The following is a 25,444-nucleotide window of genomic DNA, read 5'->3' as shown; positions in this document are numbered from 1 at the left end:
TAACTGCAGCACCCTCTTTAAGCAAATTAATTCCCACAGTCACACTGGGGCATGGGAAAAAGGCAGGAGAAGGACTGAGGGCTCCATTTCCCAGAAAGCCACTGGCATATTCTGCAGGGTAACCCACTGATGCAAAGAGGAAGAACATCAACTGGATGAGTCTTGCCAGACCCACATGAGAAGACACTGAGGGCAGCAAAGTCCCAGGTTAGTGGTTATAACTTCTGGATAAAGGTATCCTGCTCCTCCTTCTCTCTAGAGAGATGGATATATGGCTTTGAGTGGCCTTGGCTCAGCAAGGGCTCCACCTTGGGCAGTAATCTTCAGTCTCTGGTCCCTAGGGCTTGCAGGAGAAAACGAGTTCATGAGGACAAATGAAGCTGTGGCCAAGGAACACAGGACTGAGCATCTGTTAGTAATTCCTAGACCTCTGGAGGAAAATTCAGGCAGCAGTTGATTGGCTGAAGCTGCCACTGTGATCAGCTCTCACACACGTGCAGACTGAAGCCTGAGCTGCTCACACACGACAAGCTGGCATTTAAAAATGCTTCATGCATAGAGCCCGAAATAAATAAACTAAATCATCCAGGAGAAAGATTTTAAGTGGAAAAACATCCCAATAATTGAGTCCTTTTTGCAAATGTTTTATCAGCTCCCAACCCCCAATCCCAGCCTCCCAACAGCCAAGCAAAAGGATGGCCTTTAAAACACACCATCTGGGATGGGAACATAGCTCCACAGACCTTCATTTAAAACAGCTGGAGAAAAGGATTTTCAACAGATCTGAGCAAAGGCAGCAGGCTCAGCAGTGTGGTCAGGAGATCCAGAGGGGAAAGATGAGGTGCAGCCTCACAAGGATGCTGAGGCTCAGTTGCTATAAAGGACCATTTAGGCTCCCAGCTCCGCCCAGCCAGAGAGGCATCCATGTCATGGAGCTGTTTGGGGCACTAGGTAGGGGAGAAGAGTCTGAAGGATAGCACAGATCCTGGATAGGTCAACCAGGGGAAACCTCAGCAGCGCCAGTGAGAAGGGTGGAGTGTCTGCTGAGTATTTCTGCACTGAATTTATGACAAAGTCAGACAACATGGGCAGAAGATGCAGGTGGAATATTTGTTTATGACATGTCTATCTGTTCATGACAAGATAAAGCACATGGCTCACAGCCCTAGATAACACACATGTTAACATGGTGAAGTCCCTGCTAGCAAGCTGTCCACATGTCAAAGGGTGGTCTCTGGCCAGCTGGAGATGCTAAAAAGTCCCAGAAGAGACAGCAGCCTGTACCTGCCAACATTCAGTGGGTAAATAACTGACTTGAACAAGCACAGACTGCCCAGGCAAAGACAGCCAAGACAAAATATACGGATGGCTGCATCTGGGCCAGATCACCAGGAAGCAAAGGAGATCGGCATAATTAATGCCAACCAACACTCATTTACAGCTGTCAGATCCTGTTGGCAAACATGATTTGTTTTTGTGTGGAGGGAGGGCTTGACTGATAAACAAACCAGCACTTGTGCCATTCAATCAAGCTCAGAGAAGACATCAGACTTGGCATAATTTCCCATCTTTAATCAAGAAACTACAACTCCATCAAAAGGGCAGAGGCACGTGACTGAAGTCACTATTAGCTGGTTCAGGTCAAACTCAGGACTAGGGGGACTGTGGTACGGGACAAGATCTCCACTGGAGATTCATGTGCTACAGCAATACAACCACTGCTGAAATAAAGCATCTGTTTGAGCTACTGACAAGTCACAGAAGATGAAAATAGGTCCAAAAAAGAAACCAGAAATTAAGGTCAGAAAATATGTAAAACATTGGAAAATACGGGAACTTTAAAAGCTTTGTGTATTTAGCTTAGCAAAGAGAGAGGCAAGAAGTGATCACATCCTAAACTGCCATAGCTGACAAGGGGAGCAAAGCTTGCTCCAAGCTAATGGTTCAAGGAATAACATGTTTTCCTTGCTGTAAACAAGAACAAGCTACATCTTTCCAGCACTTTGTGGAGCTCCTTTTATGGGACGCTGAGTTGTGGAGGAACACAACAGCCTCTGTCAGGCAGGAGCCAACCTGATAGTGTCCCAAATCTTTCCTGGCCTCACAGAGTTCATGCCAGCCATCCTTGAGATCTGCACTGTAAAGGAATGATTCACAAGCCCATGGAAGTGGGAAACTTGTGATTACAGAGCCCAGGGGAAGGAAAAAAGCTGGGAGTTAGCTGAAGTTGAAGGATACCTTTACAAGACCATCTAAAGAGATAAACCCTCAGTTTTTCAAGTTAGGCAGTCAGAGTTTGAGGTCAGTCAGCTGCTGCTCTGGAGGGCGAAAGGCAGTCAGAATGATACTGGTATCCACTTCCACATTCTCCTTGGCTGAAGAGAGCACAAAACTGACCCAAAAAACCCACAAAAAGAGGCCATGTTGAAACAGGCACTTCTAGGGCTGCAGTGGCAGACACTGCCAACTCTGCCTTGGATGCAATTAGCCAATTCTCCAGCTGACAGAGGAGACCAACAGCCAGAAGGTCCAAGCCCACCCACCTGGCATGCCCACTAGGTGCCAGAATGGATGCAGAGAGATGCAGGGACACACAGCTGGCCACAGAGAGCTCATTATACCTAAACCAGAAGAAACACTCCTTGAAATGGCAGGAGGTTACAGGTGAATAACCTGCTCCCAGACCTGTCAGAAAAGGTCCCCACCAGAAAAGAGCTTTCTCCTTTGCTCCCAGGAGCTGGAAGTGCCAGGTCTGACAGGCAGCTGTGTTGTGGGCCAGGAGTGCACATCCCAGGAAAGCAGGGCATACCTGCCTGGAGGCAGGGAGAAGCAACATCAGAGGTTATTACGGAGGAAATGCTTTTAAGGGACACTAAATAACCCGAGCCTATGCCTTAAATAACCCATGTTCAGAGTAATGAGCCAGCAGCCTCTCCTGGGCTCCTCAGAAGGCAATTCTAGCCAGTAAGTCACTGCCAGCCTGCCTTCCCAGGAGAAGGATGTCCTCCTACCTGCCAAGGATGGCTGCAGCCATTCCTCCACAGCTCCCAAAAGCCAGGCCTGCACCAAAAGTCTCATAGAAATGCCAGCTCCTGAGCTCACAAGAGCCACGGGGGCAAAGATGTATGCTGCAAGGACAACATGGACAGGATACATCCTGCTCCATGCCAGCTCATCTCCCTTCCACCCTTAATGAAAGGAGATTGTCACCCCACTGCTCTTTTTTTAGTCTTGTTATAAATTTGTTCTTAACTTTTCCTGTCCCTCCAAAGCCGCAGCAGACTGGGGAACACAAAGTCCAGACTGCTGAAAGCCAGCACCACTGCAGCCTGACTGCTTGGGAAACAGGAGCCACAAGCATTCCTGGTAATTTCTGCACAGAACCAGCAAACCCAGAGGGAGTCACCCATCTCATCCACATCCACCAACCTTCGGGACTGGATGTCCCCAAGTTAACCTCAGGGGATGCCGTGGGAAGGCCACTGGAGTGCCAGCTGTGGTAAAGCTTCTTTCAACTCTGCCCCAGACTTCCCCCATAACCTCTCACTGTCCTGTTCCCTCAGCTGGACCCCAAACCCTCTGCCCTACATCCCTCCCTTCAGTCCCCTTCTCCTCTCATTCCTCTTCTCTATTTTTCAGCATCTCCAAAGCTTTCTCCACCTTCCCTCCCCACTGTGCAACCCTCTTCCTGCCTCCTGCAGCTCCCTCTCCATCTCTGGCTCTCCCACACCTTCTTTCTAGGACTAGGCAGCTATATCCTCCCTCCACTTCAGCTAATTCCCTCTCTCCCATGGGAACCAATGTTTCATCCCTGTCACTGAGTCCCCTTTCATGCCTCATGGCTATTGCCTTCTGACCTCCTGAGATGGGAGAGCTGTGGGGGACCTGCTCCTGGCAGGCCTCATTAACAGCACCCTTCCCAAAGCAGGCACACAGGAAATAAATAAATAAAGCAAATCTGTCTCGCTGCTCTCTCGGGTTGCTTAAGGGAGTTGGGCTCTGGGGGTGGGATGAAGGATGCTATTTGGAGAAGCTGTCTCCATGGCAACCCCCATTCCCACCACTGAGCGGGCACAGGTCACCTGTTTCCATGAAAGTTTCCCCCTTCCCTCCCCATCCCTCCATCCCAGGAAGTGCCAGCACAGCCCCAGGGGTGCTGACAGTCCAGGGTGAGGGAGAAGCAGCAATGACACAGAAACAGCAGGGATGCTGCTGGCACAGCTGCAACCGGCCTCCTGAGTCCCCATGTCACAATGGAGAAAGGCAGGGCATCCCCACGGTGCAGTGTGCAGGGATCAGCAGCACCCACTCCCCTCTGCCCCACCTGGCATGGCAAATCCACCCTCTTCCTCCTGCCTGTGTCTCCACAGTCAGTGCCAGATGGGCGGGGGGGGGCCCGCCCCACTGCAGGACATTTGGACAGACATTCTGACCCACGTGCTGCTGGGACTGGGGCAGAGATCAAAAGGCGTCCCCTCCCTCTGCACGTGGCTGTGGGAGCTCTGTTTCCCTATGAATTCCATTATTGTGAATTGAAATTGACTGCTCCCATTGAATACTACCAGGTGCTCCCAGAACAACCCGTGGTTCCCTTTTTAGCTCTAACAACTCTATCTCTCATGCGACAGATGCACTGCCGGGACTTTTCCCCAGCTCAGGCAGCGTCAGCCCCGGTGTCTCCGAGCACTCCCGCGGCCAACCTGATGCTCCCGCCCGCGCCGGCCCCCTCCTTGCCCGCCCGCGGGGCTGGCAGCAGTGCCTGATCCCCCACAACACCGGCACAGCTCCAGAAGGAGACACAGAGGAAGGAGGGAGAGGATGAGAACAAGGGACTGGTTCTGCTCTGGGAATGGGGGGAAGGAACAGTGGTGGTGTCACCTATTGCCAGGAATAGCACATCTTCCGCCAGTAGCGGCTCCCTGCGGCCGGAGCGGACAAGAGGGTCGGCAAAGAGCCCCCAGCTGAAGTTCCAGGATTGGCATCCAGGCAGCCATCCTGCAGCACAGCGCAGGCTGGAGGGATTCACACGGTTCCCCCACAAGGCTGGGAGTTTCGCCAGGAAAAGCAAGTTTATAAATAGTGTCTTTCAACATGAACAAACGAAAGCGTCAGAACTCGACAGTCAGATAAGCCAAGGGCTGAGCACCAGCCCCTCCACAGCATCCTCCCCCACTGGGAAGGACAGTCCCTTCCCTCCAACATCCAGCTGGCCAGGACCTTCCTTGCTTTCTGGAAAGCCTGCATCTGGAGGTGCCTGTGTCAGATGTGCTGCTTGGGAACACCTTGCCACAGCTGCTCTGGCAGCCAGAGCAAGGCAGCAGAGCTGGCTTCGAAAGGACCACAAGCAGCAGGGATGGCCACTTGGGGCAAGGGCAAACACAGCCCACAGCAGCCAGCTGCCCAGGGGATGGCCACTTGGGGCAAGGGCAAACACAGCCCACAGCAGCCAGCTGCCCAGGGTCAAGACCCACAATTTCAATGTATTGCTTGAAAGAAAGTTTTCATAAGCCCACAGGCCAGAAAGTTTCTAACTTCTCCTCCTGTCCCTGAAGAAGATAGCTGCCACTGGTGAGGCTAGCACTCAAAACAGAAGTTCCATGGCACAAAGTATTACACCGAAGGGCGCATACCTGCCAGATCCTGACAACAAGAAAAAGACTCGAGGGGAAAAACAGCTTTTATCTCTGTGTTAAGGAGAAAATCAGCAAGTTATTAGATGAGAACTTGTTTCTCGTAAACACAAAACAGCAGAAAAGACACCTCTGTGCCTACTGAGCGAATGGAAGGACATCCCTGCTGGGGAACTACCTGCCAGATTGCAAAAGGAGGAGATCTTGATGGTAGTGCCCAAGGGAAAGCATCAAGACATGACATGTCAGAGCGGCCCCATCAGCTGTCAGGAAGAGAAGCCTCTGACAGCCCACTGAACACATGCAACGCTCCTCACGCCACACTCGCTTACCTTGATGTAAGTGTCAAGGGCTGGGTGGACACGGTTGACTGCCAGATGGATGGACAACGGTGTGGTGAAGGGGAAGGTTGCCATGACCACGTGGCTGGGAGCAGGGAAGCTGAAGATCTTAAAGCCATACTTCTGGAACCGTTTGATCTGCTCTTCCGAGGGCTTTGCGTCCCCCTCGCTCAGGATGCGGCCTATGGCAAAGCGGCACTTCTCCGGAGACACCTGATTGAAGGGGACAGACAGAGGGTCAGAAAAAGAAAGAGAGGCTTGAAACTGGTCAAAACCTCAACTTGCAGAGCTTGGAGGCAGGAGATGACCATAAACCAGTAAAAGCAATGGCCCAGCAGGATCGGGCACACCAAAGCACGTGCCCAGTCCTAACCCAGGCTGATCCAGGCCTAAATCATCTACACTCCTCCCAGCCTAAATGCACAGCCCAGTGAGGAAGGTGCTCCTCCTCTCCTTGGAAGATAGAGGGACTTGCAGCAGAGAAGAGCTAAACCCCACCAAGCTGCTCACTCAAATCTGTCATAGGTGACAGTCTCTGCAGGAAGTGTCTCTCCTGATCCTGCATCAGACACCTTTCTGTCAACAACTGGTCACTGCCACCCCCTTCTGCAGGACACCCCTGCAGCTCAGGGAGGGCATGTAGAGATGTGATCACAGCTTGCCCAGTTTGCCTCTACCCCACCCCTGAGGAAATCCTCTGGCAGCCATGTGCACATGCCATCGACTACCATGGGCCGGCAGCACTAAGCTGGAGAGAAATTCAGAGGCTGCCCAGTCCTTCCAAAGTAGACACACTCAGTATGGCAGTTTTGGGGTGGGGAAACTGAGGCAGGTAAGACCTGCATGCAGTCACCCAGCTGTTTGTAGTAACACGAAGAGAAACTTAGTCACTTCTATCCTGAACCCCAACAACAACCCCAACAAAACCGAAAACTTGCTCTCTTTACAGATTTGAGGATGCCTCCTATTAAGACAGGGAGTGCAGGGCTCAGCCCAGCAAGGGGGCAAAGTCCTGCTACCAGCACAGTGATGGCCCACAGGACTCCAGCCATCTCCACACCAAAGCTGACCCAGGCAACAACTTTCATTTCTAGTTTTCAACAGAAGTCCACCACTTGAGTTCAAGCTTACCCACAGCCCTGGGCAGGAATGTGCAAGGGGGCTGGACAGCCCAGCCACTTTCCCTGATATAACCTAAGGGCACAATGGTGTCACAAAACTTTCACAGGGACAACGTGAAGCAGATAGAGGATGCACCAAGGCCAGTGTTTTATCCCCATCCCCATGCAATGCCACAAGGGGATCTGTGCTTCCTGATCTCATCCCTAACTTTGCTGTACTAAAGCTCACCAAAGCCTCCTCCTGCAGTGTAACCACTCTCTCCGCACTCCTTGCCCTGCCTTTCCCTTAAACACCTTTTGATGTTGCACGGCAGGACCATTCCGGAGGGGGAACACAAGCAGATGTAAATGGAAGGAAGAAAGCAGCCTGTGGAGCAGCATCCATCAGGCTGGGGACACGTCTCATGGCTCGCTCTTGCCCTCCTGCGCTGCAAGAGGGAGCTGCAGACAGGGCTGTACCCGGCATCCATCACCGCTCCGGGCAGGAAAGGAGAAGCAGATCCGCCCCAAAGACAGCAAGAGGCAGCCGAAAATGGCATCCCTGGGAAAAGAGCCAGATGAAACAAGGAGATATGGAAATCTAGATTAAATTCCTTTTAACATTCAATCTCCATTTATGTCCTGAGCAAAGACAGTTCAATCCTAGCCCTCGAGCAACTGTTAGAAGGACCAGAGCTGCTGGAGTGGGCAGTAATGCTAGGCCAGGCACGTTTGCTTCCTCCCTTCTTTTACCTTTCCTTTTCACAGCATGTAGCCCCAGACATCTTTCCAAGGGTTGCAACAAGGCAGATTTGCCTTCTCCCCATGGAAAGGAAAGAGGAAAGAGGAAAGAGGAAAGAGGAAAGAGGAAAGAGGAAAGAGGAAAGAGGAAAGAGGAAAGAGGAAAGAGGAAAGAGGAAAGAGGAAAGAGGAAAGAGGGACTCCACTTAAAACCAGCCTTTCCCTAACAGATTTGTCTTTTCCAGTAGGCAGGTGCTAATCAAAGCCTCTGGTCCCCCAAGGATCCTGATAGAAAAGTTCTGGAAATTATTACTTAACCTATCCATCAGCTTTGCCAATTGGAACAAAACCCATTTTTGCATTTGGGCTTTATCCATCCAACACTTGGGCATGGGCTCGTGGCTGAGCACATGGACTGCAGGCAAAAAGCCCTGGCATGTACCCACAGCTATATGTAAGCAGGAGCTTGGTTTGAGCTGAGTACAAGCCCACTTGCCACTTCCAGTCCTTGCTGAGGAGTTATTTTTGTTCCTGCCAGAGGTGGGAAAAGGAGGGAGAAGTCCTCTGGGCCGCTAAATATTAAATAAAAAGGAAAAAGAAGAAAAAAAAGAAGTTGAAATTAATATTAATCTTGTCCATTAAAACGCATAAAACATTGCTGGCAAGGTTTTGGCAGCACTTGGGGAGCATCTTTGTGTGAATGTTGGAGAGGCAGGAGTCAGCAGGCAGCCCCAGGGATGCTGGTGGCAGTGGCTGCCCTAAGGCCTGGCATGACCCCAAGGCAAGCCACATGCTCCAGGTCATGGGGCTCCCCCCAGCCCCACTCTCAGCCAAGAGCAGCATATGGCTGCTGATCTCCAGCTCAGCATTCCCATCCTTTCCCCTAGCCAAAGCTTCCTTTGACCATGAGTCCACCAGCACAGTAACTGCCACATGGCACCTGCTGGCCACCAGCCCCTTCCTGCCCCAGAGTTTGGGGCACCAAACCCCCCAGGAACCATGGCTGGGGGTGGCTGTCTGGCCAGAGCTCTCCAGTGCTCCAGGACGGAGCCGGCACATTCTGCTGGCTGATGACAAAAGGTCTATTTTTGGAGACAAGTCAACATCCGTGGCAAGTGGCCAGCTCTGGGCGGGCCGGCTCTGTCAGAGGGTGCTTCACCAAGATCAGGAGAGCACTGAGAACGAGGAGGAAGAGGAGGAAACTATCTCTTCCTCTCAGGGGAAAGGCAGCCTGGGTGACCAATCCCACCCTGCAGAACCTCCAGGAATGAGGAGCCAGAAGTGCACACCATCTCCCATGCCCATCATGGCTCAGGGATACGAGCACACAGGGAGCCCCACGGGACACTGGAGTGCTCTGTGCCTGAGCCAGCACATCAGGTATGAGCACTGCAGTCTCCAGCCAAGAGACCAAGCCACACCTGGCCCTTTCTTCACCTGCCCAGAGCCAAGAGAACCATCTGCCCAAACACATCCTCACTCCCAGCATCCTGCCTGGCCCGACCTGCCTGTTGGTGAGATGTGGATCTCTGTGGGGACCACTTCAGGAGCCACAGATCAGCCTGTGGAAGGTCCCACCAGCACCCCAGCTACTCCAGCAGACCAGGTCTGACACTGTGCTTGTGGATGGCAGGCAAATAGAGGCTCCTGTCACTATGCAGAGCTGCAGGCCCTGCAGCTATATCCTGCACAGCCCCACTGTGCCCCAGCCACCACAGTGGCTACAGAGACGTGAGGCTCACGCCAATGTCACCTGTTCAATGACATGACCAAAGGCAGCCATTCCAGAGAAGGGCAAGGTCCACAGGGCTGCCTGCCAAGCCTAGGAGGGCAGGTTAGACTCTGGCCACAAAGTTGGCTTCCAAAACCCTGAATGGCCACCAGAGACAAGGTCTGCAGCCCCATTGCCTTCTCCAGTCACAGGGTGAAGGCAGAGATGCAGCAGGTGCAGGAAGAGAAGAAAAAAAAGACAAACCTGCCTCCTCTGGAAAGAGGCAGTTTGACCCTCCACTGACAGCCAAAATTTTCAGGGTAAGGTCAGACTTACTCCTTCCTAGCCTCATTTGTTGCTACCAGGAAAAGCATTCCCTGTGCCAGCCCAGGCAGGAGTTACCACAAATAGCCTTATCAGTATCTGTGGGCCTCAGCAGAACAGGCATTTACTAGCCCAGGCTTTGGCAAACAAAGAGCCAAGGCACAACACCCCTGATACAATGTCAGCTGAAAGGCTGCAGGGCAATCAGAGGCATATGCACATCACACCCCTGGAGAAGGACAGGACTGAGAATGGACATTGAGCCCTTTCCACAGCATTGACTGCCTGCTCTGTGGCTGGAGACCCCAGCAGAACAAGCAGGACTCTCAGCTCCAGGTGAGGCCCTCAACACAAGAATACAAATTAGGGGCAATGAAATGGCCACTCTGACCACATGGGCACCACAGCTCCTGCTCCAAACATGACACTTCCTCCAGACAAGTGTCCAAGCATGCTAGTCAAACCCTGTCTCTGCCCAGCTCCTCCTAAGGAGAGAAGTCATCCTTGCCATCATCCTTTGCAGGCCAAGAGGCACCACAGTGTCTTCTCTGCCTCCCGTGATCCAGGTAGGTAGAGACAAGTCAGGGCATCACAGGATACAAGGAACACAAGGTGACTGAACACACCAGGCTCCTCTGTGCACAGCCAAGCTCAGTGCTTTTCACCTCCAATATCTTCCTTCCACAGCTCACTTAGCACTATGTTTTCATGCACAAGTTCCTCCCTCAAAGCAGATTCAATCCTTGGGAGAACCATCTTGCAAACAACAAAACAATGTTTCTAAAACGGGCCCAGACACCCCCAGAGCAGAAGCACTGGGTGAGAGCTGTCAGCCCAAGCACTGTGCCCTGCACCACCCCCCAAGACACAAGCCCATGCACAGCTGCTGGCCACTCTTTTGTCCCTCCTCCCCATGGATTCCTCCATGGTCACACTAGCTACTGCAGAATTACTGGGGAGCCAGGCTGTCTGCCCCAGACAAATGCCCACATGCCATTATTTGCAAACTCCAGAGTCACTCAGCATCAGCAGCCAGGTTCCACCCCCCAGCAAGTTCTGATGCACTTTTGTTTGTTCCTTGCCTTTAACTGTTCCCATGGAGTACTGGGCTCTGGCTGGCAGCCATCAGGCAGCGTGCTTTCTGCTCACTTCTCAGCCCGAGGAGCATCATGGAGCAACTGTTTCATCAGACAGGAGCCCTCAGCATGCAGCACCTGAGGTTTCAGTAAGAGCTCTCAGGGGATGGAAGAACTACAGGGAAGCTCAGAAACACATGAGAGCTCTAGAAACAAGAGAAGGAGTATGGATGAGAACAGACCGAACTTTTGAGAAGAGACCATCTGCTTTCAACCAGAGCTGCAAGTTCAGAAGGAGCCTTGGCTGTACTTCCAAGGAATATGCCAAGGAATGCCTCACCTTGGGGTCATGAACACTGGCTTCTGTTCCATAAGCAGGTCTGTTATCCTGCTGATATACCCTGTTCAGCAGAGTCTATCAGAAGATACCTAGCTTTACTTGCCCAATGCCTTTCAGTCAAGATTATGCAAAATCCCATCTGCTTTCAGGTGCTTTTGCCCACACAGGGTTCTCTGTAGATCTGGGAGACTTTGTGAACCCCAGTGCTCACCTACAGAGGATGATGCATGTGCCTCAAACACAATTAGGTAGCACACCAAGCTGGGAACCACGGGAGCATGCCAGCCTTGCCGGGCACACCTTACCGTGTGCGGGTTGTCATAGTACACGCCGATGGAGCAGAGCTTCGAGGAGATGCTGCAGCCATCCGTGAAGAGCTGCCCAGATTCTCCATACGGGCCCACCCTGAACTTGTAGGCCAGTGTCATGTTGCCGACAGGGGGGGAGCCAGCACTCACAACCACCTCGGTGAAGAGCCCCGAGTAGACGACGAATCCGAAGACGGTGAGCAGCAGCAGCACGATCAGCGCCGCAATCAGCCCCAGCAGCACCCAGTCAGTCATGATGGACTCCTGGTGCGCCACGGCTCCTCAGGCACTGCCAGCAAGAGCACAGGAGAAAAAGAAGGGCAGTCGAGCTACCACTTGGATAAAGAACTGCTTTCTAAAGTGATTTATTTCCAGCAAAATGCACTCTCTTCCAATTCTTCTTACGCGTGAAGCTTAATAGAACAGAAACCCCCGCAGAAGCCTCCTGTATATTAGTGCCACATTGCATCAGCCTGTTCCAATTGGTCACCAGGTACAAATTATATTGCTTCTGTGCCACCTGGGAACGAGGTGGTTTTGAAGGAAGAACAGAGAGGCATCATCTCCATCCCCTCAAAACTGTTCAAATCCAGTTTTGCATCCAGGAGAGACCAAAAACCACCCTGGGAGCTTGCATCATGCAACAGATAACAGATACACAGGACTGGGAAAAGGATCAGGGAACCATAATAAAATAATTCACCATTCATAGGTATGAGGCCCATTCTAACCAGGGCAGCCCCTTTGTCAATACATCTAGAAGCCCAGACCTTCCTGCAATGACCCAAATGAGGACCACACCAGTTCAGTTCCAGATCCAAGCATCCAGAGAGGCTCAGAGGAAGCTGAAGACCCAGCTAGAAAAAGCATCCCCAACACACTCAGGTATAATGAATTACTGGTATTCCTTTTAGATGGCTTTTTTTAAACTAAAGGAGTTTTTATAACTTCAACAAAGGCTTCCTGTTTTCTTTGGCATCTTTTCTCTTGGGCTGACTGTGGGACACAGCAGCCTGGTGAATGTCTCCTGCCTGTTTTCATCCACAAAGTGCAACCACTCTGGGGAGTTGCAACCCAAACCGTTGTTTGTGTTTTATATTCCCTTGAAACGTAGCTCTGGTCACACAGGGAATGGTTGCAATGCTCCCCTGGGACATTCACAGAAGGTAGGTTTGGAAGTGAGCATTGAAGTAAACAATTCACCTTTACCTCTGTGTGCTGTAAACACACTTTGTCCACAAAGTGTCGTTCACCGAGGCTGCTGCTTGCTCACTCAGCTTTACAAGAAAAAAGCCACATCCTGCTAGGAAGCACAGGCAGCTCTACTCTGCTTGAGCTCGGCAAGCAGATACATGGCAAAACCAAGCCCTGCTGAGCCCAAATTGGGGCCATGCTCCTGGGCCAGGCACATCTCACACCGTGACCCCACTCACCTGAAAAACCAGCTCAGCTCAGAAATGCTTCAAGACATCTGATCCACAGGGGTGCGGGATCTGTGGCGCTGCAGCAGGAAAAAATAAGTATCATTGCTTCCTCTCAAACTCACAGGACAAAAAGCAAAACAGCTGCGGCAGAGCAGCCGAAAGGTGCCCGGTCACCTCGGACCTGCTCCCCAAGGAGGGGTGTCCCGAGGAGAGCCTCCTCCTGCAGGACCACACAGGCCAAGACTTCTTCCCAAAACTCTGCGGCTGGATGCACGGGCACCAAAAACCATGGAAATGGCAAAGGAACGGTGAAAGAGGATGATGCCCTGCCTCTGCTGGGGTGTCCCAGCCCAGCCGTCCCCGGGGACACCTGAGCCGCACCCGGAGCTGCTCCCGGGGGGATACACCGGCTCCCGGAGGGATAACACCCGCTCCCGCAGCGCCTCAGCTCCTCCCTGTAACCAACACAGACCCGGCACTTCCAACCACGGCTCCGGTGATTCCCCCGAGCCGCCAGCCCCACGCCCAGCCCCAGGGCCCTGATGGCAGCCGCCCCAGAGGAGAGCAGGGTATTTTTGGCTGTTCTTCCCGGCTCCCGCAGCTCGTTCCCCGCCGGCACCGGCAGGCACTGCCGGTTCCCCCCAGCCCTCCTCACGGACTGGGGATGTCACCTCCCCTCTCCGGCCGGGATGCCGACCCTCCCGGCGCCCGTGCCCGGCGGAGGGCGGGGGTCTGCCCCGAGCGGCCCCGCGGTCCGGCCCGCCTGCCGGGAGCGGCACCCCTGGGCCCCACCTGCCCCAGGCAGCGCCCTTCGCACCGGCACCGGCGCAGCCCCCGCCACGGGCGTGCCCACCGCCGGAGCGCTGCGGGACCCGGCCGGCGCCCTCCGGCTCCAAGCAGGCCGCGGCCTGGGGGGACCGGATCGGCGCGGCGCCGCTTGCTGGGCCCCGCGGATCCCCGCAGAGCCGCCCCCGCGGTGCCGGGCGGGGTCCCCGGGCACCCCCCGCGCTCTCACCGGGGCTCCCGGTGCGGCCGGCCCGGAGCGATCCCGGCGCCGCCCCGCCCCGCCCTGCCGCCAGGGGGCGGCTGCGCGCGGGGCCTGGGGGCGGGGCCGACGGGAGGGGCGGGGCGCGGGGCCGCAATACCACTGCGGAGGGGGAGGGGCTTGGGCGGGGCACCCCCAGGGGTTGCGCGTCCCTGCGGGGCCCCGGCAGCGCCCCGCGGGGAGAGCGCCCCCTGGCGGGCGGGCGGCAGCACGGCACGGCCCGGCCTCTGTGTGGACACGGGTTCGAGTCCCCTCCGAGGCTCCCAGGGGCTCCACACAGCTCCCGGCTGCTTCCCGACCCTTCCCAGCGCCTCCCCGGGTGCCCTGCAGGCCGGGAGCCCCTCCCTGCGCCGAGCAGGAGCCCTGTGGCTGCAGGGCTCCCAGACGCCTGCAGCAAGGCTGAGGGCTCTCCTCTCCCAGCCCGGCCCCCTCCGGGGCACTGCTGAACGCTAAACAGCCCTGTGTCCTGCAGCCTGCCGGGGCTGCGGTATCCCGACGCACATCCTGGCGCACGTCCCTGCCGGCTGACCCAAGCCTCAGGCTCCCTAGCTGCCGCAGACTCCGGTGAACGGGCCCCTTCCCTCAGGTGCTGGACAAGCAGGTGCCACCCTGCTCCAGCCGAGCGTCACGGCCTTGACCACACGGCCTGGCCTGGCCGGTCAGGGCAGTGGACAGAGCTGCTCTGCAGCACCCAAGCCCCTCCCAAGAAACCCAGAGAGTGTTTTGAACAGGTTCCATTGCTGGGGCTGTGACAACCTGGCAGAAACATCTTGGCTTCTGCCTGTGCTTGGGCTTTCCCACTGCCTAGCTGGAAGGAAAACCAGACATGTCAGACAGCACTGCCCAACAAGGGGAGCACCAGGAGAGCTAAGAAGCAACCTTCACACCTCTCTGTACTTTCTTCAGCCTCTTCAACCCTCTTAGCAAGGAAAGTTTTCTCTGTGTTGGTCCATAAGCCACCTCCGGATGCAGCAACGAGGAGCAGTGGAGTTTGCTGTGGCCTCTCCTGCTGTGGTTTCACATCCATTTCCCTACATCCCAACGCCCTTCACTGGAGTTGGGAGTTTTTTTGTTTGCAGAGGGAGCCCAGCCACTGCTTTTCACCAATGTGCTCATTTATGAACAGCAGTGTGAAATACTGCAATACTTCAATACTTGCCTTTCTCCAGCAGCTTCCTAGGGAAGATCTCGAGGCTTTCCATAAACTGAAATTAGTTAAACCTCAGAGGCCCTCCTTGTATTTGGCATTATAACTCTTTTGCAGCTGGAAGAAAATATTCCAGCTTGGTTACGTGTCTTGCCTGGAGCCATGCAAGCTCACTGGCAAGAAGAAGAACAGAACTCAAAAGCCCTGTAGCTGCCAGCTCTGGCCATCAGACACTTCTCCTTCCCCCAGCCTTAACATTCTTTAAATCTGCACACATTTAGTACATAACACATATGTTTCTCCATTACAACAGCAAACACTAAAATTTGGGTCTCATTTAACAGCTTTGTGCCTTCACTCTGAAACAGTAGATTAGGGAGAGGTGAGGCAGAAGGATGTAAAATGTTCTTTCCAGCATGGCCCTGTGTGTCAGGGTATGGCAGGAACTTGGTCTCAGCAGATTTGTTGTGCCCTGGGCCCCTCACATCTCTAACAGGGGATGCAGATCAGCCCATTCTCATTTGAATTCTAAGTGGCAGTCAGAAGTAGAAGTGGGTTGTGAGCAGAAGCAGATGTGGATGAGCTGCCCCACCTCTTAACCTCCAGCCAACATTTCTCCATCTACTTCTGCCTCTCTGTGGAGGGACTCCATCTTCATCCCAGCATTAGCATGCAGAAAGGATGCTCAGTAGGGCAATCAACTCATCTCACTCCTGCAATACTCCACATTGTATCAGCAGGGACCTGTGCTGGGATATTCAGCTCAGCCTTGGCCCAGTCCTTGGCTTTCCAGTTCTGCTCACACCTGCTGGACCCTCCATCCTCTGCCCCAGGACAAGATACTTTGTTATCCTTCCTCTCTCAGTTGCCTTTACCTGCTGGACAAGGTGAGCTGAGCTTTGCAAAGTCACTTCAGGTGCCCTGTAAGGAAATAGATGTGATAAGGATACTGATCACCTTGGGAACGTGGCAAAACACAAACGGCTCTGACTAACTCTGCATGGAAATACCCTCCCTGGGGGACAGGCAAGAGGCCAGAACAGATCACACAGCCCTGGGGAATTTCCATCAGCACAGACACAGACGGGCTCCACTCCCACGTCCTTCCTGGATGCCCATAACAGCAACTCTGCATTACTGTTGATTAACCAAGACTGGCACTTTGTTCCTTGCAACCAAAGGAAACCATCAGTTGTGGGAAAAACTGGAAGAAAGGCAGCCCGGGCACATGGAAATGCTCACCTGGTAGGTTCTCTTTGGAGGAAAGGTGCTGTAGAGGGCAGGGCAGAGGGCAGGACTGGGCTGTGTGAGGGCACAAAGGGCTGTTTGGGTGCTGCTCAGTCCTAGTGAAGATCTCGACCAGGACTAGGGTGTGGTTCATTTAAGTCAGTAAGGTTTTGGCCCCTGGCCTCCCTAAGCACAGGGTTAGTGGTGCTGGAAGCAGGAAGCTCTCTGGGAACTGTTCACAAAGGCTACACAAGACAGCACAGCTTTACCCTTCTGCATAACGGATTCCACTTTGAAGCACCCAGTACTGACACATAAACTTTTAATATTTGCCAATATTAAAATACTAGAGCTTCTTGTATGATTGATACATTTTCTAAAAGATTATTCATTTGTTACAATGCAGCTGCTGTTGATGGGAAAATCTCAAGGTGAGACCAAGGAGGGGCTCACATACAACCTGGCATCCCATGAGGGCCACATCTGTAGAAGGCAAACAGTGTGAAGAGCTCAGCAGCAATTCAGCCCCTGACCTTTTGCTGTCTCTGCTAACACAAAAGAGGAGATGCACTGAAGGAATAACTACTGATCCACTGGTTTGCCCTCAGATTTACATTCATTTCCCACTGCAGGGCAGGAATGTTTTTTTCTTATGACAGGAATAAAAATTTCATGTTACAGAGTAAGAAAAGGCACACACATCTTTTCAGACAAACTTAAAATTTTTAAGAAATATCCATATTATTCTTATGGTTAACTTCTACTTAGGTCACAAATGCTAAACAGCAAAACTATTTCCCCCCAGGATCTATTAGCAAAAATGGTCTCATAATTAAATGCAGTTTTCAAGTTATGAAGAAACTTTTCAGACAGACACATAACCTTTCCTACCTCCTGCCTTTGGAAACCAGAAGGGTCAAGTTTAGATTCTCATCTTTTGTTCAGATCCCAGTCCTGAACCACACAAACCTGGGTGTTGTAGGATCCAGTGGCTAAAACGAAACTAGCCACCAAACCAAACAGAATAGATGGCAGTGACAGGCAAAACACTCAGTAATGACAAGACACAGAGCAGCAGGACAAGTAATTCTGTCATGGGGAATTTCCATGGATACTACAAGCAAACTTCCATAAAGTTATGGAAGAAAAATTTCTGTAGGTTGTAGCCTGTGAGCTCCTCTTTTTTCTATCAAAGCCCTAAACAGCAGATTGGAATTCTGCACCTCTGATTATCAGCTATTTAGCAAGATACTAAGGTGTTTTTTATTTAACAAATTGCAATGGAGCTTTCATCTCTTCAGATGTCACATCATCTCTGGTAGCTACTGTGAATGACAAGGAGTCATTCAGACTCCCGTCCCCAAGGCCAGCAACTACATTTGTACATTGCTTTGATTTTCTGTGAATAAAAGATCACTTACAAGCCTGAAGAGATGCATTATTCATCTTTGAACTCCCCTGAAAATAATTTTAAGCTGTTTATAGCTCATCACTTGGAACTTGAGTGTGCAACTTTGACTCACGACCAAACAGGTCTGGCCAAATTCCTCCCGAGGTGCCAGGCAGGGGCCAGTGCTCAGAAGGATCTGTTCTTACATGGTAGCAATGCTTCTCACAGCCACCTGTGTTTGATTCAGAGGACAGTATCTACCTTTGCCCACGCTGGGAATATTGGTACCTCCTACTGCAGTGTGTCTCACACACAAAGCTCAGGGCTATCCACACCTTTTCCTGGAAAAAATGTATTTTATAGGGAGGTTTGCATTGAAATATTCTCTTACGTCTCCTCCTATGGCATGTCTTCAACTTGTATTGCCTTAGCAATGCAACTGTGTACTTCCTTTTTTACCCTGAGGATTATCTTCCATTGTCTTTGAGCTACAGAAGAATACACATTAACAAATCAGGTCTTCCTGTCTTTTTTTTTTAAACCTCCTCTCTTGTACATAAAGTCTAGATTAAGTTTAGGATATTTTTCTTGCTGAAAATGAGATAGTTCACCTAGAGTGTTTTTCCATTTTCCACCCAGGCAGAACCAAGAAGGGAATGAGGAACACACCACGCTTTGTCTCTCTGGGTTTGCAAACTGTGCTCACAAAAAGTGCTGCCTTTAATGTGGACTTGTCAACAGGCTCATTCTCTACAGCAAGTGACAATTTAGGCTCTCTTCGAGAATTTTTAATGAGGGATCCCCTAACAGGCTTCAGGGATCTCAGCAGGATTTTAAGAGCCTTACACAATGTCATTCTAACCAGAGTCTGACAAAGTAAAGCAGCCCAGCGGTAATGACACCAACAGAGCTTTCATGTCAATGGTTCTCCTTTAGTTTTACAAGAGTGACTGCAGAAGGAACAACAAGAAGGAACATTTGTTCCAACCTTAATTGCTAGCTTCAAAACCAGAAAATTAATTTCTTATAGGTATGTTGTACTCCTGTTTTCAATGCACATGTATAAATAGCACTTTTTAAGACCTCTCTGGCAGCTGTCTAAAGAATTATGCTGCGACAACAACTCCAAATTTAAAGTAAAAAGACATTTTTGGTATAAGATTTTCAGCTCCTTTCTGGCAAAATAAAACTGTCTTGCAAAAATACTTCATGAGACTCTTCTAACTACAGAACATCTCTGGGGAGATGCTGTAAATCTGAGGAGGGGGAAGGCTTCCAAAAGGACTTTCAGAAACCCTGTTTATTTATACTCTCATATTTCCCTTTCTTTTCTTACTGCCTCATATTGTAGTGGACACAAAATTCATAATAAAAGCTATTAAACACAGGTGATTTCTGACATCATTCCACCTCAATGTGACCTCCTTTCTCTCGTCCCAGTGTCATAGCCATAGGCTCAACTTTGCATATTTTGATTTTTTTGGTTTTGTTTTTTGGTTTTGTTTTTGCAGATAAATCAATTTCCCAATATTTTAGAAGTTTAAGAGGTGGTTCTGGTCCTGCTACCAGTCAAGGACCAGTCAGCCACGTCTGAGCAACCCTTACAGAATCACTTTGAGAACGTAGGAGAGTCTCCAGCCTTGGGATATGGCCTTACTGAGTAAATTAAAAGAAGGTACTCAGCTGTAGCAGTTAATGCAGAGCCATCCACCACATGTCACACACAGTTTGTTCCCTCTTGCCTGGTGCGTTTCCCCTACATTTTCCTCTGTTTACTGCAGTACCAGCAAAGGTCCTATTTTTGTAAAGAAATACAACACTGTGCAGAGGCTGGGGAGGGCCAGTCACACAGATCCCACAGGAGCTTGTGCCAAAACTCAAAAGCCCAAAAGCAAGCCTTTTTTTCATTTCATTATGAAACCTCTGTTCCTTGCATGCAAGAGGGGAAGTTTTATGCCTGTGTAGTGTTTGCTCCTGTAACTTTTGCCTCTTGTCAAAAAAAAAAAAAAAAAAAAAAAAAAAAAAAAAAAAAAAAAAAAAAGATAGCATCAGGTCTGTCACAAGGAAAAGTCACATTTTCCAGATAGATACAGCCTTTTCCTGGGTAACTGAGGCTAAAATATTGTATGTAAAAAACTCTCCATGAAATTAAGAGATTAAATCACAAGTTGATGCCTTGGTTTTTCCTTGGGAGGTTTTTGTGTAACTCTACATTAGTCTGACCTGAGTTACCCAGAACAAAGGCTCCTATTGGTCCAAGTGATCAATTTTAAACTCTTCTCAAGTTGAAGGGTCTGTCAAGACTCTTTGTACAATCCTGACATTTCAGTATGAACAATTTTAGAGGAAAATGTCCAGAAATTGTCAGAGTTGCAAAAGCTTAGAATTCACAAATATTTCAGTGTGTCAGGGACAGTTCTCTGGCAAATTTGAGTGTTATTTTTCCTGGAATAAGTGATCAAGTGAGCTGATGTGAGTCAGTCTCTGCTGTACATGACACACAAGGTTTGCCATTAATCCAGACCAGATCAGAACATTAACACTAAGCTGATGCCAGTGCATTGACTGAGGCAGAGGAAAGGCTGCTGGCTTCTAGCACCAGTTCCTGGGGGAAAGAAGAATTTGGGATTGGAGGACTGGGGCTGGGAAGAGATTCCATTTCATACAGTGTTCGCTATTACCTCCACATTTACCCTTGGCTGAGTAACAATCCATCTTTCTTGGGCACAAAGCAACACACCAAACCCAGAACCACAACAAAGAGAGTGTGTGCTCCTAAATCATCATTTCAGGGTCTCACTACAATTTAAAATTGAGTCATCTGACAGGGATTATCTCTGTGGCTTGAGAAATAAAGGACAATACCCTGGGTGGAAAGACATGCTTTCAATCTTTGTCACCTAGCTGCTGCCAGAGGACAATCATGGTGGAAACCAGTCCCCAAACATAACACAGACACCACATTTTCTCGCTCCCCTGAAACTGGGGCTGAGCCACATCTCTGAAGGCAGAAAGACTGCATAAAGACAGCTCCAGCATGAAGGAGGAAAAGATCTTTGTGGCAAACTGAATTTAGCAACGTCATTGGGAGCTTCTGACTCAAGCCTGTTCTGCCCAGCTGCACACTCCAACCACCACCACTCCACATACCTGCCAAACCAGCCCCGCTCAGCCCACTTGGAGCCCTGCCACCAGCAGCTGGACGGAAGATGACTGATGCAGCTGTAAAGCAACATCTAATGAAGAAATTGTTTTTATTTCAAGGTTGCAATTAAGCCATACCTCGCAACACTGCCACTGGCTGAGGCAAGAAGGCTGCTGATGGGTTGTACCAGGAGAAACAGGAGATAGAATCAGGTTGTTATTCCACTTCAGACCAATCCACGTTGGCTTGAGTCAACCTCAGACCAGTTTAACGTAGCTGTTTCCTTGCCTGTTTCTGCTGCCCGGCAGGTGTCGCAGATAAAAGGGCAGCTTGCATTGCTGTGGCACAGAGGAGGGTGCTCTAGCTCTGGATGCTGGCAGGAAGGCGTTGTCCAGGTTTCCAGGGACTCTTGGTACTATGGAGGAGGACACTGCTACAGCAACAACAACTGCAAGATCCCACTGCCAAATGTTCCCCCTCCCAACAGCTTCTCAGGCCCACTGCTCCTGCAGACTCATGACTGTGGTTTTCATTGTACCGGGACACAAACACTTCATACACGCACTTAAAGCAGAAGATTTAAGCACTTCCAAATTAGCTTCATCTCCTGCACGTCAAGCTGAACACGCCGACAGCTTAGCCAGCTCCCAGGTGGGCTGCTACCTGTGCCTAATGAAAAGCTCAATGCTGAGCTGACAGCTCCCTCCTCTGTCAGAAAGGAATAAAAGCGGCCTAAAAGTCTGTACGAGTATCCCTTGGAGCAGGGGACTTGAACAAGTGAGGATATTGTGCATTTTCTCACAGTTTTTGAATCCAGGCAGGGGAACTCTCCCAGAATTGCTTCCCAGCAGTACAGGACTTCCCAGCCAAACCCAACCAACACTATTACAATTCAGTTCTCACCCTGCTTTGTTGCAGCTGATCAGGGGGAGCCTTACACACCAGCAGGGCACAGCCAGGACGTCCAGCTGTGTCAGCACATGCCAGGTGTCCTTCTGTGGTTCTTCTGTGCTTTGGCTTCTCCAAATGGAGAAGGACACAGCAGGAGACAGCAGGAAGAGCACAGGCAGTGTCCTGCTCAGGCAACACCTACCTGCTGTAGGTCACTGGCAGGTCTGTCTGTCCTTCCCACTCAGTTTCACACTGAGGAGGTGCCCACTGATCCTTCGCTTGTGACTGTGAGGAAAATATTTGATTTACTGAGCATTTAATGGCAGGATTAAATCACATATGAAAACTTAGCTGTTATGCCTGATGTGTTCCCTCTGCTAACAAGCCAGTCTAGGATTAAGTGAAGTGTTGCATGTGCTGAATGTTTGAGCCCCGTGCTTTAGGCCAAGGGTTTTTTTGCTCATTCTTGAAACAAAACTGGAAAAGGGGAGCACAGGCACTTCACAGAAAAAACAGTTCAGACATCATAAAATGTTGGAGAAATCTAATTATTTCAGGATCAAGTTGCATCATTATGTTCTCTTCCATTTACCCTTTAAAACTGAAAGGGAAAGGGGTTTTATTTCTAGCACAATTTACCAGAGCTCTTCCAAATATTTCTAAATTCAGAAAAGAGGAAGAAAACTAATTATCTCAAAGTGTACAGAAAGATTTTAATATTAATTGCCTTGCTGTACGTGAAATATTCTATTCCCTTTCTAGCCTATATTCTATTGTTTTACAAAGTATTAATATTTGTCTCATAGAGTTATTGCTGGATTCTACTAAACATCCCTGATTTTTTCCTGTTCTGCTCCATTTACAAACTCAAAGTCCTGGAATAATTTTCGGTTTGAACATAAACTGAACTTCACTGGCCTTGCTTGTTGCCTGTCGGACAAACTACATTTTTCTGATAGGGTTTTTAATTCAATTAAGTTTCTCTGAACATACCACAAAGTAAACTTATTGCCATTGCATTTTCTTGCCACAGTGGCTACTGCTCACTTAAGTCAGCAAAACGCCATATACAAGCTTAAAGCAAAGCTGCTGTGTTGATGTGAAATAAATTAAATAATTCAGCTGTCAACTGAGACACAAGCTGAAAGAATTGTGTAGGAAAATAAATGATTTGCACCAAGATGACAGTGAAATATAGGAAAGGTTTTCAGAACTGGAGGAGGAGCTGCTTGTGTCCTATTTGTAGAAGACAGGAAGGTGGGTCACACAAGGATTAAGGGATGAGCTTGTGCAAGTCACTGCAGTCTGGAGCTGCTGTGCCCAAGAGCCAGCCAGGGTCTCTGAAGAGGTGCAGCCTCCTGGATACACATTCCCAGGTAAGGATGCAAGATAAACTTTCAGTTCAGGCAGTGCATCGCCCTCACATGAGGAGACCAGGAGGAACCCACACCTGGACAGGGGGCACAGACCACAGTGTTCTGATGGCTTTGCTGTAGGATTTTAAAGAGTCCTTGCTGCACCCATGGAGGAAGAGGATAAGCTTGGAGACCCGCAGTTCTTGGAAGACTGGTGGTTCCTCTGAGCCTCAAGGCCTTCCAACCAGGGATTCTCTCAGTAGGAATACAGAGCTGCTTTCTCCTGCTGCAGTAGTCCTGCAACAGGGAAGCCTGACCAGTGCCACCTTGGAGATGCCTGTGTCAGACACTTGAGCTGCACTGATCTGGGACTCGTAGGCATCCTCTCTCCAACCACAGCTAGAGGCCAGCAACTTTTTGCAGCTTCTGCTCCCCCTCTGCATATCAAAGGCTTTGGAATTATCTGTGTGAACATGCAGTTCTCTCTCTCTACTGTGAAAACCATATCCAGAGCACAGGAATTCACCCTTTTGTCAGGGCTGTCACAACAGCAACCGTGGGCCCAGCTGCAAACTACCACCCATGGACAAACACAAATGAGTTAACTGCTACAGCAAGAGGGAAGGAGGAGGCTAAAGGACTGGCTTTTAAGGTCACCACTTCCTTTAGGACTTCAGACAGGTGACTTGTACTTCAGGATTCTTTATCTGTGAGGCAAATCAAATTCATCAAGGCCTGCACTTGGCCTAAATGCAGTATAGACTAGGCAGAGAATACAGATGTCCTACATGGAAGAAATAGATCTCCCTTTGGTTTGGACTCTGCTGGTTTTACATTTTTTTTATATTGGCACCATCGGGAGAGTTCCCATTTGCTTAATTAGGCCACATACGAGGAAACAGGAAAGACACTTGGCACATTTGGCTTGACCTGCTAATTTTCATTGTTTATGAACCTGAGGCACCTGGGTTCAGAAAAATGTTCTTGACATTAGGAGCTGGATATCCAAATCAGCTGGTAAGGATAAGTTGTTGGGGATTTGGGGGGTTGCTTTGGTTTTTTTTTCAGCAGACACAAACCCACATTTGTATTGTGACAGACAGATGCTTCACGCTGCTCAGCTTATAGCTCTAGAACAAAGACAACATTGACATACCATCACGTTTGGTTGGCAAACACTTCTACATACTATCCCCAGTTTCTGAGGAGACTTTAAAAAACGAATTATAATGCAATTAACTATTAAGTAAATTATGGAAGGACTCTTACTAAAATCATGTCAATGCTGTGGTGTTTGAAGGAAGCTCTCAGTTTCCTAGCACAGAAACTACATTTACTCTTCAGTCAACTGTATAGTTTGACCAAAAATATAACCCATGGTATATTCCCTAAGGGCAAAAAACCAAACTTATCAGCTACTGCTTACTATTATTTATTTTCACTGCTTGCTTTTTTTTTTTTTCCTGATAGCTGTAAACACACTTGAAAGACTGTCTGACTTAAATGGAATTGATTCCATTTAAGTATCTCTGCAATAAAAAGATCTGCAAAAGATATTCAGGGGTGTTTTAGCTGTTCATAGTATTCAGTTAATAAACCATTTTTTCCCCTGTAAGGGTCTTTATCTTGGCAAAAATTAAATTGAGGGGAGGAAGAGAGATGGAGGGGCTTATGTTTATGACCAAACTAATGTTTTCAGAATACACTGCTTTAACTCATAAACAAAGTCCCCACATGTCATGTGAGAAGAGCTGCAGCACCTTCTTACCCTTGACACAGAAAACTTCCTGGGGTCCTGGCCATCGTGACAGTCAGCATGGAGGCTCTTCAGAACAATAACACACATAAGACAAGAGAAGGTGGCAAGTTCACACTACAGACACCTTCAGAAAGTGTGATTTACAGAGAGAGATAGACTGAGGATCCTCATTGCTGGCAGTAGAGCTTGTGGGCTACCTTGATTAAAATCAGTTTTCAATCCACTAAAAGTTACCCATTCACTAAATTGGGAAAAGTCAGCTCCTGAAGTGCTTTCATTAACATCATGCCCAAACAGTGCCCACCTGAGAGAGCAGGACCTGGGGCCACCAACCCATCCAAATTCAATGAGTGCTCCCCCTTGGGCAAGGAGCTATTGCTAGGAAAAGGAAGCACACACATTGTGATCAAAATACCTGACAGTGTTTTGTAAACCAAGGCCAAATTTCCCAATGGATCATAAAAAAAACCAAGCCCCAGCAGGCAACAAG

The 25,444-nt window shown here is 49.9% G+C and overlaps 1 protein-coding gene and 1 long non-coding RNA gene across 2 annotated transcripts in view; both read right to left on the bottom strand.

The window, feature by feature from the left end:
• TEX264 (testis expressed 264, ER-phagy receptor) overlaps positions 1-14,074 on the bottom strand; it is a 39,298-nt gene extending 25,224 nt beyond the window's left edge. The window contains exons 1-4 of the mRNA XM_083869467.1: positions 14,011-14,074; positions 13,005-13,072; positions 11,569-11,860; positions 5,963-6,184 (exon numbers count right to left, since the gene is read on the bottom strand). Coding sequence (XP_083725593.1) covers positions 5,963-6,184; positions 11,569-11,826 — 480 coding nt within the window. The 5' untranslated portion in view covers positions 11,827-11,860; positions 13,005-13,072; positions 14,011-14,074. The remainder of the gene's footprint in view (positions 1-5,962; positions 6,185-11,568; positions 11,861-13,004; positions 13,073-14,010) is intronic.
• Positions 14,075-15,589: 1,515 nt separating this feature from the next.
• LOC310913741 overlaps positions 15,590-25,444 on the bottom strand; it is a 12,035-nt gene continuing 2,180 nt past the window's right edge. The window contains exons 2-4 of the long non-coding RNA XR_014590900.1: positions 22,043-22,125; positions 21,087-21,364; positions 15,590-16,108 (exon numbers count right to left, since the gene is read on the bottom strand). This is a non-coding gene — a long non-coding RNA (uncharacterized lncRNA). The remainder of the gene's footprint in view (positions 16,109-21,086; positions 21,365-22,042; positions 22,126-25,444) is intronic.

This window comes from Zosterops lateralis (assembly GCF_965231275.1).
Source record: "Zosterops lateralis genome assembly, chromosome: 11".
NCBI lineage: Eukaryota > Metazoa > Chordata > Aves > Passeriformes > Zosteropidae > Zosterops > Zosterops lateralis.
This window is presented reverse-complemented; position numbering and strand designations above follow the sequence as displayed.